Source organism: Mytilus trossulus, unplaced genomic scaffold (genome assembly GCF_036588685.1).
Source record: "Mytilus trossulus isolate FHL-02 unplaced genomic scaffold, PNRI_Mtr1.1.1.hap1 h1tg000050l__unscaffolded, whole genome shotgun sequence".
NCBI classification, from domain to species: domain Eukaryota; kingdom Metazoa; phylum Mollusca; class Bivalvia; order Mytilida; family Mytilidae; genus Mytilus; species Mytilus trossulus.
In genome coordinates, this window is record NW_026963292.1 from 4,317,363 (window position 1) to 4,338,956 (window position 21,594).

At 31.3% G+C, this 21,594-nt stretch overlaps 1 protein-coding gene across 1 annotated transcript in view; it reads right to left on the reverse strand.

Moving 5' to 3' along the window:
* LOC134699224 (uncharacterized) overlaps positions 1-19,066 on the reverse strand; it is a 31,837-nt gene extending 12,771 nt beyond the window's left edge. Inside the window, exons 1-17 of the mRNA XM_063560834.1 lie at positions 18,948-19,066; positions 17,396-17,471; positions 16,690-16,776; positions 14,727-14,926; positions 14,195-14,241; positions 12,804-12,982; positions 12,214-12,330; positions 11,853-11,928; positions 10,863-10,948; positions 10,131-10,291; positions 9,640-9,776; positions 8,844-9,117; positions 8,210-8,302; positions 7,707-7,830; positions 6,808-6,884; positions 5,919-6,030; positions 407-499 (exon numbers count right to left, since the gene is read on the reverse strand). Of these exons, the coding sequence (XP_063416904.1) occupies positions 407-499; positions 5,919-6,030; positions 6,808-6,884; positions 7,707-7,830; positions 8,210-8,302; positions 8,844-9,117; positions 9,640-9,776; positions 10,131-10,291; positions 10,863-10,948; positions 11,853-11,928; positions 12,214-12,330; positions 12,804-12,982; positions 14,195-14,241; positions 14,727-14,926; positions 16,690-16,776; positions 17,396-17,398 (1,866 nt within the window). The 5' untranslated portion in view covers positions 17,399-17,471; positions 18,948-19,066. The remainder of the gene's footprint in view (positions 1-406; positions 500-5,918; positions 6,031-6,807; positions 6,885-7,706; positions 7,831-8,209; positions 8,303-8,843; positions 9,118-9,639; positions 9,777-10,130; positions 10,292-10,862; positions 10,949-11,852; positions 11,929-12,213; positions 12,331-12,803; positions 12,983-14,194; positions 14,242-14,726; positions 14,927-16,689; positions 16,777-17,395; positions 17,472-18,947) is intronic.
* Positions 19,067-21,594: the final 2,528 nt, after the last annotated feature.

Here is a 21,594-nt window from a genome sequence, read left to right on the forward strand (position 1 = left end):
TTTTTTTCATTTTTGTCATTTCAGGGACTTCTATAGCTGGTTTTTCTCATGATCATTGTTGAAGGCTGTACATGTACAGTAACCTATAGTTGATAAATGTTATATTAGGTCATTTGGTCTCTGGTGGCGAGTTGTCTTATGGCAATCATACCATATAATCTTATTTATATACTTGCCAAGTAAAGACATAAGAATCATTTTTAGTAACTCTGTTAACATTTCGCTCAAATTTTTTACAGTTTTTGTTTTCAATATTTTCTAATGAAAGTTTCTCATGCGTTAAATACTTGTCAAAGGGATAAATTATCTGCCTGCATCTTACTTACAATTCAAGATGTGTACATTGATAAAGTATCTAAAGACTAAGCAAAACAAACCCCACCAAAAACTAGGGGTGATCTCTTACCTTAAATATTGGACACCTGTTGAGACTATCCTCTGAGAGCTGTAGTAGAAGGGACATGCAGTACCAGTTCATATTCTTCAATGTCTTTAGGGCCTATTGAACAATATTGAAATATTAATCATATTTCATAATGATTTATAAGAACCTTTTTAAATTTTTATTTGACAGTAAAATGTTTACTAAGAATTACTAAATTAGCAACCTTAATATATATATGCATACTATGACAGTTTATATAGGAGTATAAATAAAGTATATTGAACTATTGGATAATGATTTAATTGTAGATGCAACATGTCTTTGAATTGGCAGAATTTTTTTTGTTTATTAGCTCATCAGCTCATAGACATAATTTTATTGTGTGAATGTGTCGTCATCAATGTTTTTATTTCATGATGTACACTTTAATAGTGGAATTTTGAACTAAATTTTAAGGATGGAGTCAGGAGTGTAATATTTTTTCTGTCTATTCAAAACAACCTAAAAGATGTGGGACACACCTTTCAATTGCACCGTGTGGTTTATTTAAAGTGCACCACAACTTTTAGGTATTTTTTCATAGACTGAAAGCATTGAACAGTTGTTCATTAATTATATTTTAGGAGATATTAAAAAATTCTACATTTAGCTTTTAAAAGGGCTACCAACTATAAATAAATCCACTATAAATAAATATGTTTAAACTAACTAACTGTCTACAGTAAAATAAACCAAAAATCAACCATATAATTACTCATTTTGTCATAAATTGAATAACTAAAATAAATATTATAACAATTTATGCAAATAGTCAAGACATCCACCCTTATATTTTTTTTATCCAAACCCTGACAATCTAATTCCTAGTTCAAGCAAAACTCTCTGGCAGTACCGATACTCAATAGTATGCTACCAAATCAATGCATGAAAGGACAAGGTATGATAAGAGGCATTTTTGGCCCCCTCTTCAAATGACTTCATATTTGATCCATCATTAGTCTATGCATAGTTACTTAAAAAAATGTTAAACTTTTTGTGTTTATGTGATTATTTGGTTGCCTAGCAACGGGATTTATAAAACGAACTACAATATCCATCTTTATTGCAATTTTCCAAGGAAAAGACTTCTGAATCTATTAAAATAATGGTAATGTGTTACCAAACACTTGAATATTTACTATTGTTGGGTATATTATTTTAAAAAGTTCTTAAACTAACTTAGCAACCACAATGTTGCCTAGTAACCACACCAAAGAACTTTTTTATCCAATGTCATCCATAAAAAAAAATGAAAAATTCAAATGTTTTCATACAACTCAAATTAAGTCGACTCCTATATTGATATATTTAGTAACAATGTTTGCATAAAAAAAAAATTGATTTTGTATCTATATAATCCTTCTAATCAACCCGAGTTTTCCTTAGCAACGCAAAGTTAGTTTTAAGTTAACAGTTGAAGAACATTTAAAAAGATGTTTAGTATTACTGAGTGTAATTTTTCAGCTTGAAACGTGGAACTAAAGGTTATTTATGAGTACCTTTAGTGCAGATGTGCAATTCTAATATTATTCTTAATTCAGTGTTTCCATGGTTACACATGGAGGTTTCCATGATATAATATCTTGCTTAGCAACCATTGGAAATCAGATAAAATAATTGTTATGCATATCTACGTATGTATTTTCATATAAAAGAGAGACAGCAGATACATATGTTTTTAGTTTTGCATACTGTATAATAATATAAGATTCCTTGGCATGTACCCCCCCCCCCCTATTTCTCTATTGTTATTTTCAAAACAAAATCAATTGTGCATGATCTGATGAATAGACAATGTTATTTATGAATATAAGGTTTCAATTAATTTCTGTTATTTTTTCTTCGCTCAAAGATTAAATTATTTAACATAAATAAATTGAGAATGTGTCCATTGCAGTCGATTCCCTCGCTTACATATAAAGTTATACAGAGACATATCTCAAGAACTTTAAAAGTGACGCTACTAAAATTTGACATTAAACTGAGTTTTGTGGCAATAATCGTTATATGTGCATTTTATAACATTAAATTGAGACAAACTCAAGTTAGAGATCGGAAACCAAAAAAATCAGCATTGTTTTTTCATTTGTAAAGGAGATTAACCCTAGAACAGAAAAAAAAATTCACCAAAATTTATACTGAGTCTCTTTTTTTGAGGTAATAAGCATTGTTTACAAGTTTCATAACATTTTGTTGAAGTAAACTAAAGTTTGAGATCGGAAACGAACAATTCAGCAAGTTTTCCTTTTGTTAAGGAGCATCACTCTAGTATCAAATGGCGCTTGCAAAATCAAACTTGACCTGTGTTTTGTGGTGATAAGCATTGTGTATAAGTTTCTTAACATTTGGTTGAGGCAAACTAGAGTTAAGAGATCGAATCCAATTTTGGAACGTACAGACGGACGGACCTATGTATGTACGTATGTATAGACGGACAAGGGAACAACTTAATGCTCGCTCCGGTACAGAGAGGACGTATGCATGCTTTTTACTACAAACGTGGAGCACAAAAAAAAATGAGAATTATAAGAGTAGAAATTATTGATGTGTAAACTTGCCTGCTGACTTTCAAAATTTACATAAACGTCCATTTTTTTTAACCCATTAGTTTTAAAATAAATGTTATGCAGTTAAAAGTGGTACCATTCATATCATTATTTAGAACATTGAGTAAACTGTATACGATTGTTAAATTGATCTACATTTTGTTATTTTTCAACTGGGACCGTCAGGACAGGGGGCGATGACTTTGGGTTCTTTTACAGTTTTATTTTTAATCTAATACAAAAGATGAATATATCATGAAAAAATAGAATAATAACATATTTATTTTTGGGCAATTTGAAAAATGATAGGAGTCTAGTGGTTTTAGTCATTTTGTTCGTATTATAAATAAGAAGGTGTGGTATGGTTGAAAATAGGTCAACTCTCCACTCAAAAGACCAAAATGACACAGAAATAATCAACCGTATGGCCTTCAACATGAGCAAAGCACATACGGCATTGTCAGTTATAAAAGGCTCCGAATTAACAATGTTGAACGATTCAAGCGAATTAACCAACGGCCTATAGTATGCAAATTTTTTTTACCAAAAAACAAATATGTTACACATAAGCAAATGATAACCACTAAATTACAGGAGTCGGTTTCACCAAAAAAAATTACGACTAAGAATGATCGTAAGGTATACTGAATTGTTCATGACTCACAATCAATCTTAGTCGTAATTTTTTTTTTTGTGAAACTGACTCCATGCTCCAGACACATACATAGAGAATGTGGAAGGTTTAACATGTTAGCGGGATCTGAAACCTCACCCTTACCTTGGACAGTGGTGTAACAGTAAAACATAAGGACAAACTATAACAAGAATGTGTCCTAAGAACATGGATGCCCCACTTCCACTATCATTTTCAATGTTCAATGGACCATGAAATTTGGTAAAAAAATCTAATTTGGAATTAAAATTAGAAAGATCATACCATAGGAAACATGTGTACTAAGTTTCAAGTTGTTTGGACTTCAACTTCATCAAAAACTACCTTGACCAAAAACTTTAACCTGAAACTCCCACTTTCATTTTCTATGTTCATTGGACCGTGAAATTGGGGTCAAAAGTCTAATTTGGCTTTAAAATTAGAAAGATCACATCATGGGGAACATGTGTACTAAGTTTCAAGTTGATTGGATTTCAACTTTTTCATAAACTACCTTGACCAAAAACTTTAACCTGGAGCAAACGGACGCACAGACGGACCAACGGACGCACAGACGGACGAACGTACGGAGGCACAGACCAGAAAACATAATGCCTCCCTACTATTGTAGATGGGGCATAAAAATCAGTTAAAAAATGGCTAAGATCAATAAAAATACAAATATTACAAATAAGTGGACGTGGCTGGGTACTTGTACATTCCAAAATAGACACCGAATTGTTTTGTTCCTAATTATCTAACAGGTACAAGGTGTGCTTCTCTTGAGTAAGCAGATGTCTTATCTACATCCCTTGAAAGATACACAAAATACAAGTTTAATATACCTTGTCTAAAATTGGAATGGACTGGATAGGGATGTGTCAAAAAGTCGTGAATTTATTTCTTTTACAAAAATTAGTTATGTTCTCCTTTTATCTATTAACAAGTCACACACATAGCAGCTTCTCCTTTTATTTCATATAAGAGAAAAGATTCTAAAAAAGAAAAAGTGAAAAGAAATAAAATAAAATGAAATAGTCAAAGAAAAGATAGTAATTATAATTTTTTAACTGAAACTTTTATCATGTTGTAATGTCAGCTTTCAGCAAGTAACAGCTGATCAGCTTACATACGAGAGAAGACGCACGGATTTTCGTTTTAAAAAATTAAGCATGCATCTGTAATGTATCTTCGGATTTTGAATAATGTTGAGATTCTTTATATATAGTGTCATATTTGACTTTGTATTTTTTCAAAGGTTTACGATATTTGCATACACTTAATTAAAGTTTCAAAATTATATCTAATCCTTGCAGTATTTCATTTTAATACATATTATATATTTAAAATTCTTATAGGCAATTTAATGAATGAAGATTTTTGTTTCTTTAAATTATTTTAAAAAAAACATTTCAAATAATTCCCTGTATGATCCATTGACAGGGGAGGTAATCTCAGTTCTAATTTCGTTTTCACGAGAAATCGATTTAAATTTCCAGTTGCCATTTACGTACAATGTACACGGATAAAAAGGATTATTATTTGGAAGGGTCTTTATTCATTTAGACTAGTGTTATTGAATGTACAGTTTGCTGGTTGTTCTTTGACAACACTGCCACTGTCACAAAAAAAAAATGATGCAAAATCACACATTCCTTTACTTTGCCGATTAAAAAAACCCGTAATTATGATGAAGAACGAAAAAGCATTTTACCTTCCCGGCACTGAAGTTTTGTAACTCAATCAAGATCACCTGAGCTAAAATAAGACGTTCGAGCAGATTCAGAAATGCTAGTTCGTTCCGGTCTTTGGTTCGCATATTATTGACGTTTCCGTAAAAACAAGGAATTTTCAGTGTAGAATTATTGAATTTTGAACATGAGCGGACGCGAGTACCACGAATATATTTAAAACAGTGAATTATTTCCTTACAACAAACAACACATTGAAATATCTTCGTGGTACTGGCGTCCGCTCATAGTTAAAAATTGCTTAAACGGACAGAAAAACTTCGAATTTTTATAAAATTTATGTTTTTCATGAGAAAGAGAGAGGTATATAATATTTTTTTCACACGGAAAAAGAAAAGTATATTGATTTTTTGTTAGATGAGACACTATTCTCTTTAAAAATAGTGAAGTTTCTTGGATATTATGCATTCTAATTTCAACGAAAATAGGGGGCCAGTTGCAATAGCTTATCGTACCTTGTCCTTTGATGCTGAAATTTATTCAGAAAGTAGAAAAATATGCAGTATGAATAATCCTCAGAATTTTACTAAATAAAATCAATTTACCATTTGCACATGATCATATGACCCAAACTGAATCATACTATTGGGCATGAGATCATCAAGCTGTGCTACTGCTACCTTACCAACAGTTATCTGTTCATTACTTCTCTCATATCTGTAAGAAATTGTTATTTTTTACAGATTATTTCTGAACAAAATGGTAAACAAAAAAATGTTTAAAGTTTTTAGTACAGTGAAACCTGATTAAACCGAACACTGAATAACTGGAAACCTGTCTAATCCAAATTTGTTCTGAAGACCAATCATATCACATTTTATGAATTGAAAAACCTGATGAAACTGAATACCTGCCAAAACCAAACAAAGTCCCAAAAGGGTTTAGTCCAGTTTTACTGTAATATAAAATGGTTAAACACCTAATAATATTTTTTGGTGGGGTTCATATTGCTAAATGATAGTTTGCTATGTAGTTCTTAGTGAATTTAGTATCTTTTCTAAGTTTTTTATTTATTTAATGACAAAATCAGTTTTTATTGAAATCATGAGTTTTGAATGTACCCTTGGAACCTTTTGTCCCTTTTTTTATGTTATTTTAAATTGATATATAATTTCATGAAAAACTTTCTTAATAATTGTACATTTTAGGCTTGACTCATTTGCATATAAATATCAGTCATTTCTAATTTATATATCACATAAAAATAAAAGTTTTAATTCTACTATATTAATAGTATTATCATCAAGTGAGCTTCACTTTATAATTCTGAGATGAATAAGTAATTTTATGTTTACTGAATGTACTACAGGTGGGTTTTCTTAACTTACACTTTAAACATAATTCAACTATGATAAACGTGTGCATTAGCTATTTTTTCTGCCTTGCATGTGACAAGAATTATCAGAATAGACATAACAAACCACATGTACTTACAAACTACTTAGGAACAGATGAACGAAGGATTCTCTGTACAATGCCAGGTATTCCCTCATTGGTCCTGTTTCTTGTCTCTAAAACATAACAAAATATCATAAATGTTATGGTTGAATTAATTATCTATTTTGTGATGTTACACTATTGTTTCAGATAAGGGTGAAGGTTGGTATCTATTAAAACCTTTAAACCCACTGAATTTGTTTGCACCTGTCCTAAGTCAGGAATCGGATGTTCAGTAGTTTTTGTTTGTTAATGTGGTTCATAAGTGTTTCTAATTTCTTTTCTTAATTTTTATATACCGGTAGATTATATATGTTGCTTTTTCCAGTTTGAATGGTTTTACGATAGTCATTTTTGGGGCCCTTTAAAGCTTCCTGTTTGGTGTGAGCAAAGGCTATGTGTCTTGGATGGATAGTTGTCTCATTGGCTTTTATACCACACATCTTCTTATATCTATTTGCCCTCAAGATATATTTTGGTTACTTGTTATTTTGGTGTACAGTCCGACTCAATAAAACAGTATGTCTCATTTTATTTATGTAAAGTGAAATGTTTATTCTGTTCAACAATTAATAGTAAATCATAATGATCATAATGCATAATAATGATTTAATTCATATCATAACAAGAATGTGTCCTAAGTACATGGATGCCCCATCTGCACTATCATTTTCTATGTTTAGTGGACCATGAAAATCAGGTAAAAACTCTAATTTGGCATTAGATAGATCATATCATAAGGAACATGAGAAGTAAGTTTAAAGTTGATTGGACTTCAACTTCATTTAGAACTACCTCAACCAAAAACGTTATCCTGAAGTAGGACAGATGGACGAACGGACGCATGCACGCACAGACCAAAAAACATAATGCTCATAAAAATGATCTTTACTCACATTAACAAAAGCTTTTAGTATATAACGTAATGTTTTATTCTGTTCCATTATTAGATATAATGATCCTGCAGTACTGTGGGTTAGTTTGTACAACTCAACAGTTAGATCTTTGTTAAATGATTCTCTGTAAACAAAAAAATAACGTTAATATTTTTTATCAGTGTTAACGGTGATGAAATATTTCAAGGCAAATGTCTATCTCGAATTTCTATCACAGTGACTGTTCACATATATGGACCTAATATAAAGAAATATGAGGAAACACAAATTTGCCTTTTTAAGAGTTTTTTTTTTAAATATCTTAAGTTAAAAGGCCAAAAATAAAGTCATACAACTTTGGACTGATAATAAATCCTAGAGTTCATGGATTTTCTGTTTCATTGCTGTACCTTACTTTTAAAATTATTTGAGCGTAAAAATGTCTCATTTTAAACTCAAGGAGTATAGAATACTGTACACATTTAATATATATATATATTTTTCCACCAAATATAGATATTTACCTGTCCAGTAGCCATAACAGAATTCCACAGAGTACAGCTTCAAACAATTCTGCATGCATCTGATGACTGGCCATTTTCTTTTGTAAGTAGGCTCTGGAACATAAGTAAAATCTTTTACAGATACCAAAAATTTTATCACAAACGAGTGTAAAAAACATGTTTTGTAAACTTTTCATACTGTGAATTTAAAAACTTGCAGAAAAGTATGGAATTTTCTTTCAATGATGAAGAATTGCTTTACACCACAATTATTTTAATATTTATAAAATGCACATTACCTGTATTTCAAAATACAGTAGATATGAAAAAAAGGAGATGTGGTATGAATGCCTATGAGACAACTCTTCACAAGAGACCAAATGACACAGAAATTAACAACTATAGGTCACTGTACAGCCTTCAACAAAGAACAAAGCCCATACCGCATAGCCAGCTATAAAAGGCCCCGAAATGACAATGTAAAACAATTCAAGCGAGAAAACTAACAGCCTAATTTATGTACAAAAAATAACGAAAAACAACATGTAACACAAAAACAAACAACAATTGAACCACTGAATAGAGTTCATTATTAGATATCTTTGATTATAGAATTCAAATGGTACAACATGACGGTGTCTCATAACCTACTTACTTGATGGGTGTAGTGATCTGCCAGGCAAATGGTCCATATGAAGATTCATCACCAATACGGAACCCATCAATTCTAACTTTCTGTGGTTTGATATGGTCCATTCTGTCATACACATGCTGTTTTATACGAGTGAGATCTTGGCCCTGAGCTGATGAGAACTTTCTATTTCTACTATGTCCTGTTATTTGGCTGACCCTGCTGTGTGCTCGACTGTGTGCACGACTTGGTGCATGACTGGTTGGCGCTCTGCCCTTGGCCTGTCTACTCTGTGGTACTTTGAATAATCAAAATACAATTTAAACTTACTATTTTATCAATTAAATCATCTTTACAGCAGATACAACTGGTCAACATTTCTACTGACGAACACTGAATTTACATTCCTCTCAATATGAAAAAATTTCAGAGTAATGTTGAAATGTCAACTATGTTTTTAAACTAATCTTGTTTGAATTTTTACTGATTGTTGTCACTAAGCATATTAATATCCGTCTATTTACACATGTACCTATGACAATTCATCTATATAAAAAGACAATAAATGTGTACATTGTGTATGTTCAGTGTACAGCAAAATCTGGCTGAAAACCTTATTTTTGGCACCTTATTTTGTTATACATGATATATGTTCACATCAATAAGTGTACTAAGTTTCAAGATGATGTGACAACAAAAGAATCTAAATAAAATAGTGTTATCAATCAAAAGTTCTGTACATTTCACTATAAACAGTACCTTAGATTTAAGCAGCTTTCATTTTATAACATTGTTGTGATATTACCATGAAGATACTTACAAGGTGACCTTGGTGTCTGATCATCATATTGGTCTACTGTTGGTGAGAAGATGGACAGATAAGCTTCTGCATGGGTTGCATTTAGAAATACTCCTTCATGTAGAGAGGCCATAGGATACTCAGCAAAACTCTGCAAACTATAACATGTATAAAGAAATTAGAATAATTACTACACTATAAATGACTTTCAAGAGTCCTTATTGAAATTTAAATGTCACTGCATTGTTTTGGGGTAATTTTAATTAGCCATGCTATGAGAGGTAAGTAACCATGTGTCCATTATTACATGTACAGCATGCCCTAAATATGCTAAAGAAGGCCAGACATGAAAATTTAAAACAATTCAAACAACAAAAGTAACGGCCTAACATGTTACAGTTTAATATAAAAAAAACACATGACAAACTTTAACCAAGTCAACAACTAAATTACACGCTCCTGACTTGGATTTTTTTAAAACATAAAACTTACAAATGATGTATAGTACTCACCCTTCCTCAATGAGGTCATCTTTTATCTCTAAAAAGTTCAAAGAGAATTGTATAGTACCCCTCATGTATTGTGGATGATAAGGACTGATTCTTAGGACACACTCCATGTGAATGTACTTATTATTGACAACTGTATCACTTACAATCTGTAAAAACTCATCCTACAAAAAGCAAACAAAAATATTTATAATTGTAAAATTAAACATAGAACAAGATATAAATATTCTATATAAAGCAGCAAGTAATCATTTAACCTCAAGGACATAAACAAAACATGAAACCTAATCTAGACTATTCCATTCAAATGGACGTGTGAGGTAGGAAGGACATTTTTTGTTTTATAGATATGGGTCGAAGGTTATTCTTTGTTTTTTTGTTTATTTGATGTACCAATTTGCAAAATATTTATTAGAAAGTATGTTGTTTGTAGAGGTATTTGGAATACTCTTCCTGCCCACATTGATTGTCTTTATCTAGCATAGAAATAACTTAGCAGCTAGACAAAATGAGAAGCTATTTTGCACTTTTGTAGTGCTCACTCTTCAAAAAGGCTCATATTCATTGATATTGTGGCACACCACTGGATAGTATATGACCCTCAAGCTTCCTATTGTGAGCTGGTAGGTGATATTTAACAGCTTTCGTATACATAAACCCTGATATTTGATACATACCTTTGTAGGTGATATTTAACAGCTTCTGTTTGCATAAACCCTGATATGTGATACCTACCTTGTCTCCTTGTATTCTATCAGGATCCCAGAACTCAAACATTACTACATCAGGGTATTCTTCATTAGCATAAGGAATGTTTATACCTGAAGTAGAAAGTACTGTATCAAACGACTATACCTCATATATGATCATTCCACAGTATACTTATACTAGCCTGACACAAATGCATTCTGCTTTAGGTTAAATTTGATAGAACCTTTAACATTGTTGAAACTGGCATTTTTTGTATTTTTCATCAGTGACAACAAACAGTTATCCTTCCATTTGCTAGCTATTTAAATGAGAACATGTGATAAGCATGCAAAAGGCTTATGAAAATTAAATGTTGTCTAAATTTTCTCCTGTTAGCAGTTTGTTTTTTCACCAGTTAACAATTCTGCCATGCATATATATATATTTCTTGGTGTATCCCTAATATTACAATTGTCCAGGATTATTTGTAACTTTAGTTGACTGAAACAGTTCTAAACTCATCAAGATTATACATATATTTGTATAAATCAGGTGAGCTCAATACTTATATTAGATATTACTTATGTCAGATGCAAGCATGTGGTATAGATTTTTCCATTGTTGAAGGCCATTATGTGACCTATAATTGCTTCTTTTTATGTTATTTGGTCTCTTGTGGAGCATTATCTCATTAGCAATCATACCACTTCTTCCTATTTTTATATGACTTATTCAATTAACTTCAGATCAATTAATACAACGTTTTTGTTTTGGTTATAATCTAATATAGCTTGTGACATCTTATTATCATCAAGATCAACATAGTTCAAGTGAAAAACATTATTAAGTTAGTTATGATAATGATTACGAATATAAGGAAATGTGGTAAATGCCAATGAGACAATGCTCAACCATAGACCAAATCACATAGATGTAAACAACTAAAGGTCACCATGCAGTCTTCAACAATGATCAAAACCCATACTACATAGTCATCTGTAAAAGTCTCAAAAATGACAATTACTTATAACTCACCTAACATGATATGTCTTGGATTGCTGTACATGCTGTCAATTTCAGCCATAATGGAATTAACAAATATTGACACACCCTGGAAATTAAACCAAGTCATGATCAGGAACATGAGAGTTAAAAAATAAGTTTTGATTTTGCTATTTGAAATATGACTTTTTCCAATTTTCCTTGGAGTTCAGTTTTTTTTTAATTACTTTTAAATACACTATTCTTTAGATTTTACTCTCCACCTCATAATACATGTTATATTTTCTTCTTAATTGTTTTCGCCTATTTTTCTATTTTCTTGATTTTTCAACCACTCTTCTTTATTCTGTCAACACAATCCAGACCTGCATTAATAACTTAGGACAAACCTTACCTGCTGTACATCTTCCCCAGATACCAGGTACTCCTTCCTAATCGTTACACTGTGGACTTGTGGGAAAAATGTTCCGTCAAATACACACGATCCTACCAGTGCTAACATCACCTGATTCTAACGAACAAATAAGTACATGTATTACATATGTAATTCAAATAAACTTTTACAATTCTTCCAATACCACATTTAAGACAATATAAAAACATGATTTGTCAAGAAAATAATTTACATAATATGAGGAAACAATGTCATGAATGAACAAGAGGCATTTGACAATTTGTGAACAAGTTTTTAAGATGCTATTTTGTATGAAGTCTTGACTCTGTTTTAGGCATTCATATGTTTTCTTTTTGAGTGATCTAACAAGCTGACATAATTGCCTACTTATTTGTCTTACCGACAGTGTGAGGACTGTATAGCAAGTCAGGGTCAATAAAATCTCCCATCAGCACCTTTTTTTACATTTTTACATTTTTACATTTTTTACATTTCAACTACATTAAGCAATTAACAAAATGTGAAAAGAAAGAAAAAAATATGTTAAAATCTTTACATAGGGGATTAAATCATACACTGTTGTCACTCACAGTATAATCACCAGATGATAAAACATCTTCAGGATGTGGCGTTAGGTCATCAAGCAGCCATTTATATTTAGACAAAGCCTGAGGGTTGATAACCTTGAGAATACTAGACAAACCCCAAACTGTGTTATGGTTCTTAACGGTAAACAGATATGGCAGAAATGTCTCCTTCATCGCATTTCCTGAAAACAAAAAAGGTGACATTTATTATACTATTTTCATCACAAAATATAATAGGGTTGTATCATACTTTGCCAAATGTAGTATACATTTTGATATATGCATTATGTTTATATGTATAACAAATATATCATAATAAAAATTAAGAGGGTGTCCTTGGAAAAACCAGGCAGTGGATGGCACATAACATATTTTGTTTTCAAAATTTTCATCTATTTCATATCACAAATTCATTTTTTCTCAAAGTTGAATTTTGTTTTCTTATTACATGTTTATGCAACAAATAAAGAGAAAAAAATACATCTAGAAAGCACTGAAAATTCATTGAAAAGGGGAGATAACTCTGCATTTTGTAGAAAATTTTGTTGCATTGTTAGTGAACTTTAAAATCATTTTCTGAGCCATTCAGTGTTGATTCAAACATATATATTTGACATATATATCCTTTGTATGATATAAACATTGCATTGGAACCAAAATGTCAGTGGGAAAAAAGTCGTTATGTGCCACCCATATCATAGGATTTGCCTGATATTTACTTTGACAGCTTGTTAACTGTCACTGCTGTTATTTCAAATTTAATTACAAGATGTGAAAGAATTCACTATTTGTATAAAATGTACAGATAAAAAAAGCATCATCATGTGAATAGAAGGTAAACTAATTGAAAGAATTTTGAAATAAGATACAAGAATATAGTTCTTTTAAAATTCTTTCAGAGTATCATCACAAAAAATTGGGTCAACATATTTTTTACCTCCTATATCAAAACAGACAAATTTCTTTATAAAGTGAAGAATTTCTGGGTTATCTCCCCTTAATACACTAGGAGAAATAAATCTGACATAGAGATATCAGTGAATTTCATTCTTTTCAGCAATTTGGCTAAATATTTCTATTAAGATACTGGAATCTTCATATTTCACTCGAAAATGCCCAATTATCATTAGGGCTAATATTTATTATGAGTATCTACACAAGACTGATACAAATACTGGGATCATCTGGGTCGGGAAAAAAAAGTTTATGATCATCATACATAAAATGGTGTTATACAACACTAGTCTGAAGGCTGCTTAACTGAGAATAAAGCTTAAAAATAAAAAATGGTTAATTTATTTGGAATAAGTACTTTTTTATCTGAAAGTTGGGTCATGTAGGTCGTCATTTTACTTTTTGTTCATATAAAAACTCTATATTTTAATAAAACTCACTAAGTTTATGATGAATTTTCTCAGCAGATTCTTGTTCCATGTGAAATCTAAAAATTAAAATACTTAAATTGTCAAAACTTTAATTTATATTTACAGAAACCTTTTCACTTTGTTAGGGCTTACTAATATATTGCTTCAAAATACTAAGATTAACTAAGTGAATTCCTGTACCAGCTATAGTTACCAATCTGTTTTTTGTTTGTCTATGATTGCTTTTGTAATTTATTTTAAAGGATTTTGGGTCCCCTTATTCTTATTCTGAATTTTGCATCAACAAAAAGATTGAGCTTTTTTTTAATTATGTACAAAATCTCTCATTCTTCAAACATTTAACCCTTCCTCTTAAGGTTGGTCATCTGCAGTGTTTGGTTACCTTTATTTATTGTTCATAGTTCAATAATGATAAATTTTCTTTTACAATTCTCTGATTTCACTGTAATGATGTTAAAGATACCACTTATAATTGTTTGTCCTAATCAAAAAAATACTCCCTATCCCATACCAAATTCTTCAATAATACAAGTATACCTACTTTTCACCAAACTGTCTGAACCGATTGACAAATCCAGGATATGGATTATAAGGCAGTTCATTCCTGTCCAGTAGAAGTTTAATCAGATCTTTAAAGTTCTGCTCCAATCCAGTATTGTCCAGATATTCTCTAAACTGTCTGATGATGGGTGTGTCATATCCTTCTGGAGCCTGGTAAGTCTGTCGTGAAATAACTCCTCCCTGAAAAACAATTTCAACTAAGCACTTAATAGAGGAGAAAATGTAGGAAAATATAACGAATAGTTTGCATGTTCTCAGTTTATCATTGTTTATTAATTTGCTGATTTCAAAACTTTTGGCTTCATCTAATTTGACAACCATTCAAATTCAGTCTCTTTGTTTCAGTCTCAGGTGGTACTGTAAATTCAGAAATTAATGTGAGATTTTTATAATTGCGAAAAATGCGACAGAGTTGTAAATGCAATAATTTAAACTCGCATTTTGAAATATTTTGTATGAATTAAACAGGACTTTTCTCAAAATCGTAAAAATTAAAATCGCATTTAACATGTTTAAGTCAAAAATGACAAAATCGCAATAATAAATGCACGCAATAATTTCTGAAATTACAGTACATAATATTACAGGGAGATAACTCCCCAAAACAAAAGCTGAACACTATTAGCTTTCTAATGCTAAGGAAATATTAAAAAGCTTCTTTTAAAACCATGCTAAAAATTAGTCTTTGTCAAACTGCTATATATATTAATTCCACCTTATGTAATAATGCTGTATTTTGATTGGATGAGAAACATGGCATTTTTCACCAATTTTTATATATTGAGATTTTCTTTTCTCTGCCGGGGTATTTGCCATTAGGGAATTCCATGTTCCAGGGTATTTGCTAGCAAATACCATGGCAGATGGGGAATACCATGTCTAAAAATAACTTAATGAATTATTTGTATTCTAATATGACAAATTCATGGTCATTCTAAATATATGGTTTTAGATGAAATATTTAGGATAAAAAGCATCATTATGGACTGAATGACATAAAAATTCCGAGAATGACGTCATAAATAAAACTCAACGGAAGGAATTGTCAACCGGTCACATAAAACTGGAATCCACTTGTATTACACTTCACTGAAACTGATGAACAAAGTGAAGTAGTCAGCCGAGAAGCAGCTTATTATCATAAAAAGGGAGATATAAATACAGTCAGTGACTGTATATGTACATAAAAATTTTATAAGAAATGATTATACGGTCAATGCAATTTGACTGCGCATTTAGCACAGCTGCAGAGTATAAACAAATTGTACATTCAAGTCGAAATTTCATATGACACCTGATTATAATAAACTTTTTGAGGTGGAACATTCCGTGGAATTAAACAATTATATCATGCTTACAAGGGGTATTTGCCAAAAATACCGGTTTCGAGGTAACCAAATTTCCCTCGCCTAACGGCTCTGGAAATTTGTACCTCTCAACCGGTATTTTTGGCAAATACCCCTTGTAAGCATGATATATTTGTATAATATCCTATGATATTTTTTTTCTGTTAACCCTTTCCTCCATAATGACGCCTTTTGACGCCACCCCCTTTACTCCATAATGACGCCTTTTGACGCCTGTGTAGTACCTCAGTTGAAACACTTCGACTACAAAGTGTCTGCAGTTGACTTAATAAAGTTTGTATCCAATATGAAAAGGAATATCATAGGAATATCTGACTTAAATTTATTTGATGAAATAGTTGTTTTTCACAATGCTTTAATACTTCAAATCATAAGTTCAGCATTTTATCAAATAAATCCTATGCGAATCAAGTATGCAAAAAAAAAATTTCAATGGAGGAAAGGGTGTGGTGAAAGTTTTTTTAAATTTTTATGATTTTGTCAAAGTGTCAAAGTAAAAATTTTTGTCCAAATTTTATTAAAATTAAACGAGCCAAATTAATTTTAGGGCTTGGTACCACCTTCAGTGTAACCTACCTCAGAACCAACAGATCCTTCTGATGGCGCTGGGGATTCCCGACGTCTAGGGAACTTCCTGCTCCCAGGTTTGTATCTTGCACCAGACTAAAAGAGAAGGCATGTAAATTATAAACTTAAACAAAATTAATTAGGGAAAGAAATACCCATGTGTTGTCAATCAATTTTGTCATCTTGAATAGTGCCCCCAACAAATCTGCTCATAGGGAAAATTAAGTAACAAAATTTAAAAAAAAAATCAAATAGTAAATGTGCATTATTAAATTAGATTAAGATATTAGGCATGTTAGTTATAATATTGAATACATCTTCATGATCTTTGTGGATTCAGAAACCATTTAAAAAAAAAAGACAATTTGTACTTTTCTTCATGAGCTAGGAGGTTTAATTTAGCTATACCATGACCAGGAGTCCATATTTTAAGTCATGAGTTTACACTTAGAAATCAATCACCAGTTACTTATAACACATGAATGACATTAAGATATTGATTTTGTTTGTTTGATTTTTTTACATTCTATTTCTCATGACTACACTATGAGAAAAAACAAAAGTAAACATCAAAATAAAAGTGTTCAACTTCATCTCTAAAGTCAATTATCAGAGACTGACATCTTTTAAAGACACTAAAGATAATGTCAACATGTTCAAGCAACTACTGAAAAAGTCATTGCACAGGAATCATTCTTAAAATTTATCAACATACCATGACAGACTCTTTTTCAGTATGATTTCTTAAGCTTACTTTCCATTATCACGGTTACTGACTGCAATCAATCATTCTATAAAATAAACAAAAGAATTTTATTTTTTTTATATATACAATTGCATACATGTTGTAGTTAAAAGAGACTTATAGATTCTACCACTGCATCGAGTGTAATACGATATTTATCCACTGGAGACAGTTAAATTTAAAATTTAAAACGGGAGGCTTGTCCCCGCGTTTTAAATATTTAAAATTTAACTGTCGAAAGTGGATAAATATCGTATTACAGGAGATTTGGTGGTCATGCTGGTGGAATCTGTTTCTTAAATGATTTTTTAACATTATGCAGGCAAACTTATTCCTTCTTTTCGAATGATCTGCATAAAGATGTGTTCTTTCTATGTGACATCATCAGGCATGGTCGCCTTTTTTCAGCAGCCATCACAATAGGAAATTCAGAAAAGCAAGAAAATTTGACGTCATAATCAGATTCTAACCAATGAAGTACTGAGATCAAACAAACGACACATTGATTAATTTTTTTTTATACAATGGGCGCAAAAAGGGATAAATTTACGAAGAATTAGAAAAATTCATTTATAGCATTTCATGTAAATAAAGGCAATAGTCATGATAGTAGTACATGTATACCGCTGTTAGAAATTCATAAATCGGTGCGCCTTTTGTCTACATAAGACTCATCAGTGATGCTCTGATCAGCCAAACAAGTAAAAAGTTGAAGGGCATTGAGGACCCAAAATTCCAAAAAGTTGTGCCAAATACGGCTAAGATTCTTGGGATAAGAAAATCCTTAGTTTTTCAGAAAATTCAAAGTTTTGTAAAAGGAAATTTATAAAAATGACCATATACGAGGGTTTGGATGGGGTTAAATGATTAAAGAATAATGCCCTTAAAAAATGAAGATTAGAGAATAATGAGCCAAAAAATAGAAGATAAGAGAATAAAAGGGTTAATTTTTGGAAGATTAGAGAAAAAAGGGGTTATTTTTTTAAAGATTAGAGAAAAATGGGGTGAAAATTAAATGTTTACAGAATAACAGACCCCCCCATCCATACCCTCATATACATTATACTTGATTTTCATGTCAAAGTGCTGACTACGTCTGGGCTGGTGAAACCCTCGGGGACGAAACCTCCACCAGCAGTGGTATCTACCCAGTAGTGTAAATAGTTATCAAAGGTACTATAATTATAATTTTATACGCCTGATACGCCTTTTGTCTACATAGGACTCATCAGTGACGCTCAGATCAAAATAGTTCTAATTTGAGAGATTGATTTGTGTTGGTGCTGAAACGTCTTAAAAGGCTTTTTTTTTCTTTGACACCTTATTTGATTGCAGTATTTAGACATCATAGAAAAAAAGAAATTGTAATTCAAGAAGACATAATTTATATTTGGAATTCCAGTCCTAGTGATGCACATGAACATCATATGCTTCATGCACATACATTTCAAAATTAGCAATATTTGCCCAAACTAGTTGAAAATCAAGTTTTTGAAAGAAAACCCTTTATATTTTTGCATACCTGGATTTCTCAGTATATTGTATAACTCAAATTGTTAACTTTACATGGCAAAATGTATTTCAATGTATGTGAAAACTGTCGTGTTGTTACTGGAATTTGGTTTCAAATGTAAACAAACTACGCACAAGGATAATAGTTACGCTGAACGGTGCCCACTGGTCACCTGAACAGAAACGGTTAAAATTGAGTCTATACGCGACAAAAAATAGTACATGATTTCCGGTTTAAAGTGAAAGTACGTTACTAAGGGGATACACAGTTTATAATTGCTGCTATATAAAACGGATATTAGCTTAATGCAAAGTTCCGGAATAACCATATTTTAAAGGATACTGTTGAGAGAGATACAAAAAGTAAAGAAAATACCAAATAATCATAATAATTCACTAAAAAGAAACAATTGAAAATGCATAGAAGATTCACCCTTTACTCTATTTATATCTTAAAGCGAGTGACATGGCTTATTTTTTTTTAGAAAAAAAACCCTAATGTCATATTTTGCACTCTCATGACATATATTGAATGGCCCCCTACAGAGATATTGAATTTCGTAACATCTTGCCACCCTTTACATAATTAATTGTGGTGACCTCTGGTCACCCTACACATATATTGAATTTGGTAACCTCTGATCACCCTTTACATATATTGAATTTACCTACAATTAATTAGATACTGAATTTTGTAACCTCTGGTCAACCTTGCCACCTTAAACAGATATAGAATTTTGTTACATCCTGTCACATTTCAGATATTAACTGTGGTGAACTCTGGTCACCCTACACATATATTGAAATTGGTTACCTGTGGTCACCCAACACATGCATTAAATTCTCTTAAACATTAAAAGATATTGAATTTGGTTACTTCTGGTCACCCCCGCAAGCCTTCTCAGATATTGAATTTTGTTACATCTTGTCACCTTTTACATAATTAATTGTGGTGACCTCTGGTCACTCTATACATATATGAACTTTAAATACCTCAAGTGACCCCACACATCAACTGAATGGGGTTACCTCTGGTCACCCTTCACATATTTTGAATTTGGATACCTCTTATCATACACAATTATATAATTTGGTTATCTCTAGTCACCGTGCATACATATTGAATTTGGTTACCTATATTTAGCCTACTCAAATATTAAATTTGGTAAACTTCGTTCACTCTACTCATATCACGTTGTAGCCTCTGATCAATCTACACAAATATTGAAAAAGGTAACCTCTGGTTAACCATTACAGATATCGAATGTGCTTACCTCTGGTCATCCTATACATATATTGACTATGGTCACCCTACAAAGATATTGAACATGGTTACCTCTGGTCACCCTACAAATATATTGAATATGGTGACCTCTGGTCACCTTACCAAAATTTTGAATATGGTTACCTCTGGTCACCCTATGCAGATATTGAATGAGGTTACCTCTGGTCACCTTACACATATTTTGAAAATGGTTACCTCTGGTCACCCACACAGATATACCTCTGGTCACAATGAATTTTTATTGGAATCGGTTATCTCGTATCACACTATACAGATGTTAAATTTGGTTAACACTTCCCGCAACATTTTACACAGTAAATGAACTTTGGTGTTTTCTGGTCAAAGTATACAGATGTACTGTTGACATTGGTTCTGTATATGTCAGTACTTGTATTGATCTATGATATTTCTATAAAAGTTGGTTAAATTTCATTTTTCTTCCTTTGTTTTAGAATTCACCAGAATGAAGCTGTAGCTGAACCAGAGCTATGCAGACAAATACTGAAGGAAGAGATAATTTTCTACCAAGAATTGAAAGAGAAATTGTTCTTATATAATAATGTACTTTTGTAAATTTTAATGACTGATATAAGCATAATGCTGATAAAGAGTAATTCAGAAATTACTGATTGATACCCTGTTTTGTTCTTCAGACATGACTTGATTGCCTTATGTTCAAATGACATATTTTCTATAGTACTCGTCTGTTCAATTTCGTATATGTTTTTGTCCGTAAAATGATTCAATGAGAGCTGTACAGACGAGTTTCAGTAGCCTGAACGTATATCTGACTTCTTATAATAGATGTTTTGTATTTTCGTTTTTTTATCCCTTTGATTGTTTTAAGTGCTATACTTGTTCACACGTCATATATTTTGTCAATAGAGTTTACATTTTTGTCTTTTCAGTTTTAATTGAGGTTATTTAATATGAGTACAATGTAGCTAGTTTGTCGTCTTCTCTTCCATTATATGAACATGATTTTAACATAAAATATGTAATTCATACTCATACTTATGGGCATTTATAAATATGTAACATTTACATTGTAGGGGGGTATAACCATTAGTAATTATTTACCAGAATGAAGCACAAAGAAAAAGAATAATGAAACTAGGAGAAAATGTGGTGGTTATAAATGTTACATATAAAGGTATATATATAACTTATATATAATCATGGAAATTTCAAATTAAAATATTGATACGTTTAAAAAAAGTTTAACTGTGGGACAATAAACTTACAACATATGTTTTGTTTAACTGCCTATGGTTATTCATTCTATGCTCTTTTTGCAAGAGATGAACAGCAAGGCCGGGGCACTCATATTTTGTAATATATCTCGTCAAATGATACTGGTTGTCAAAATAGT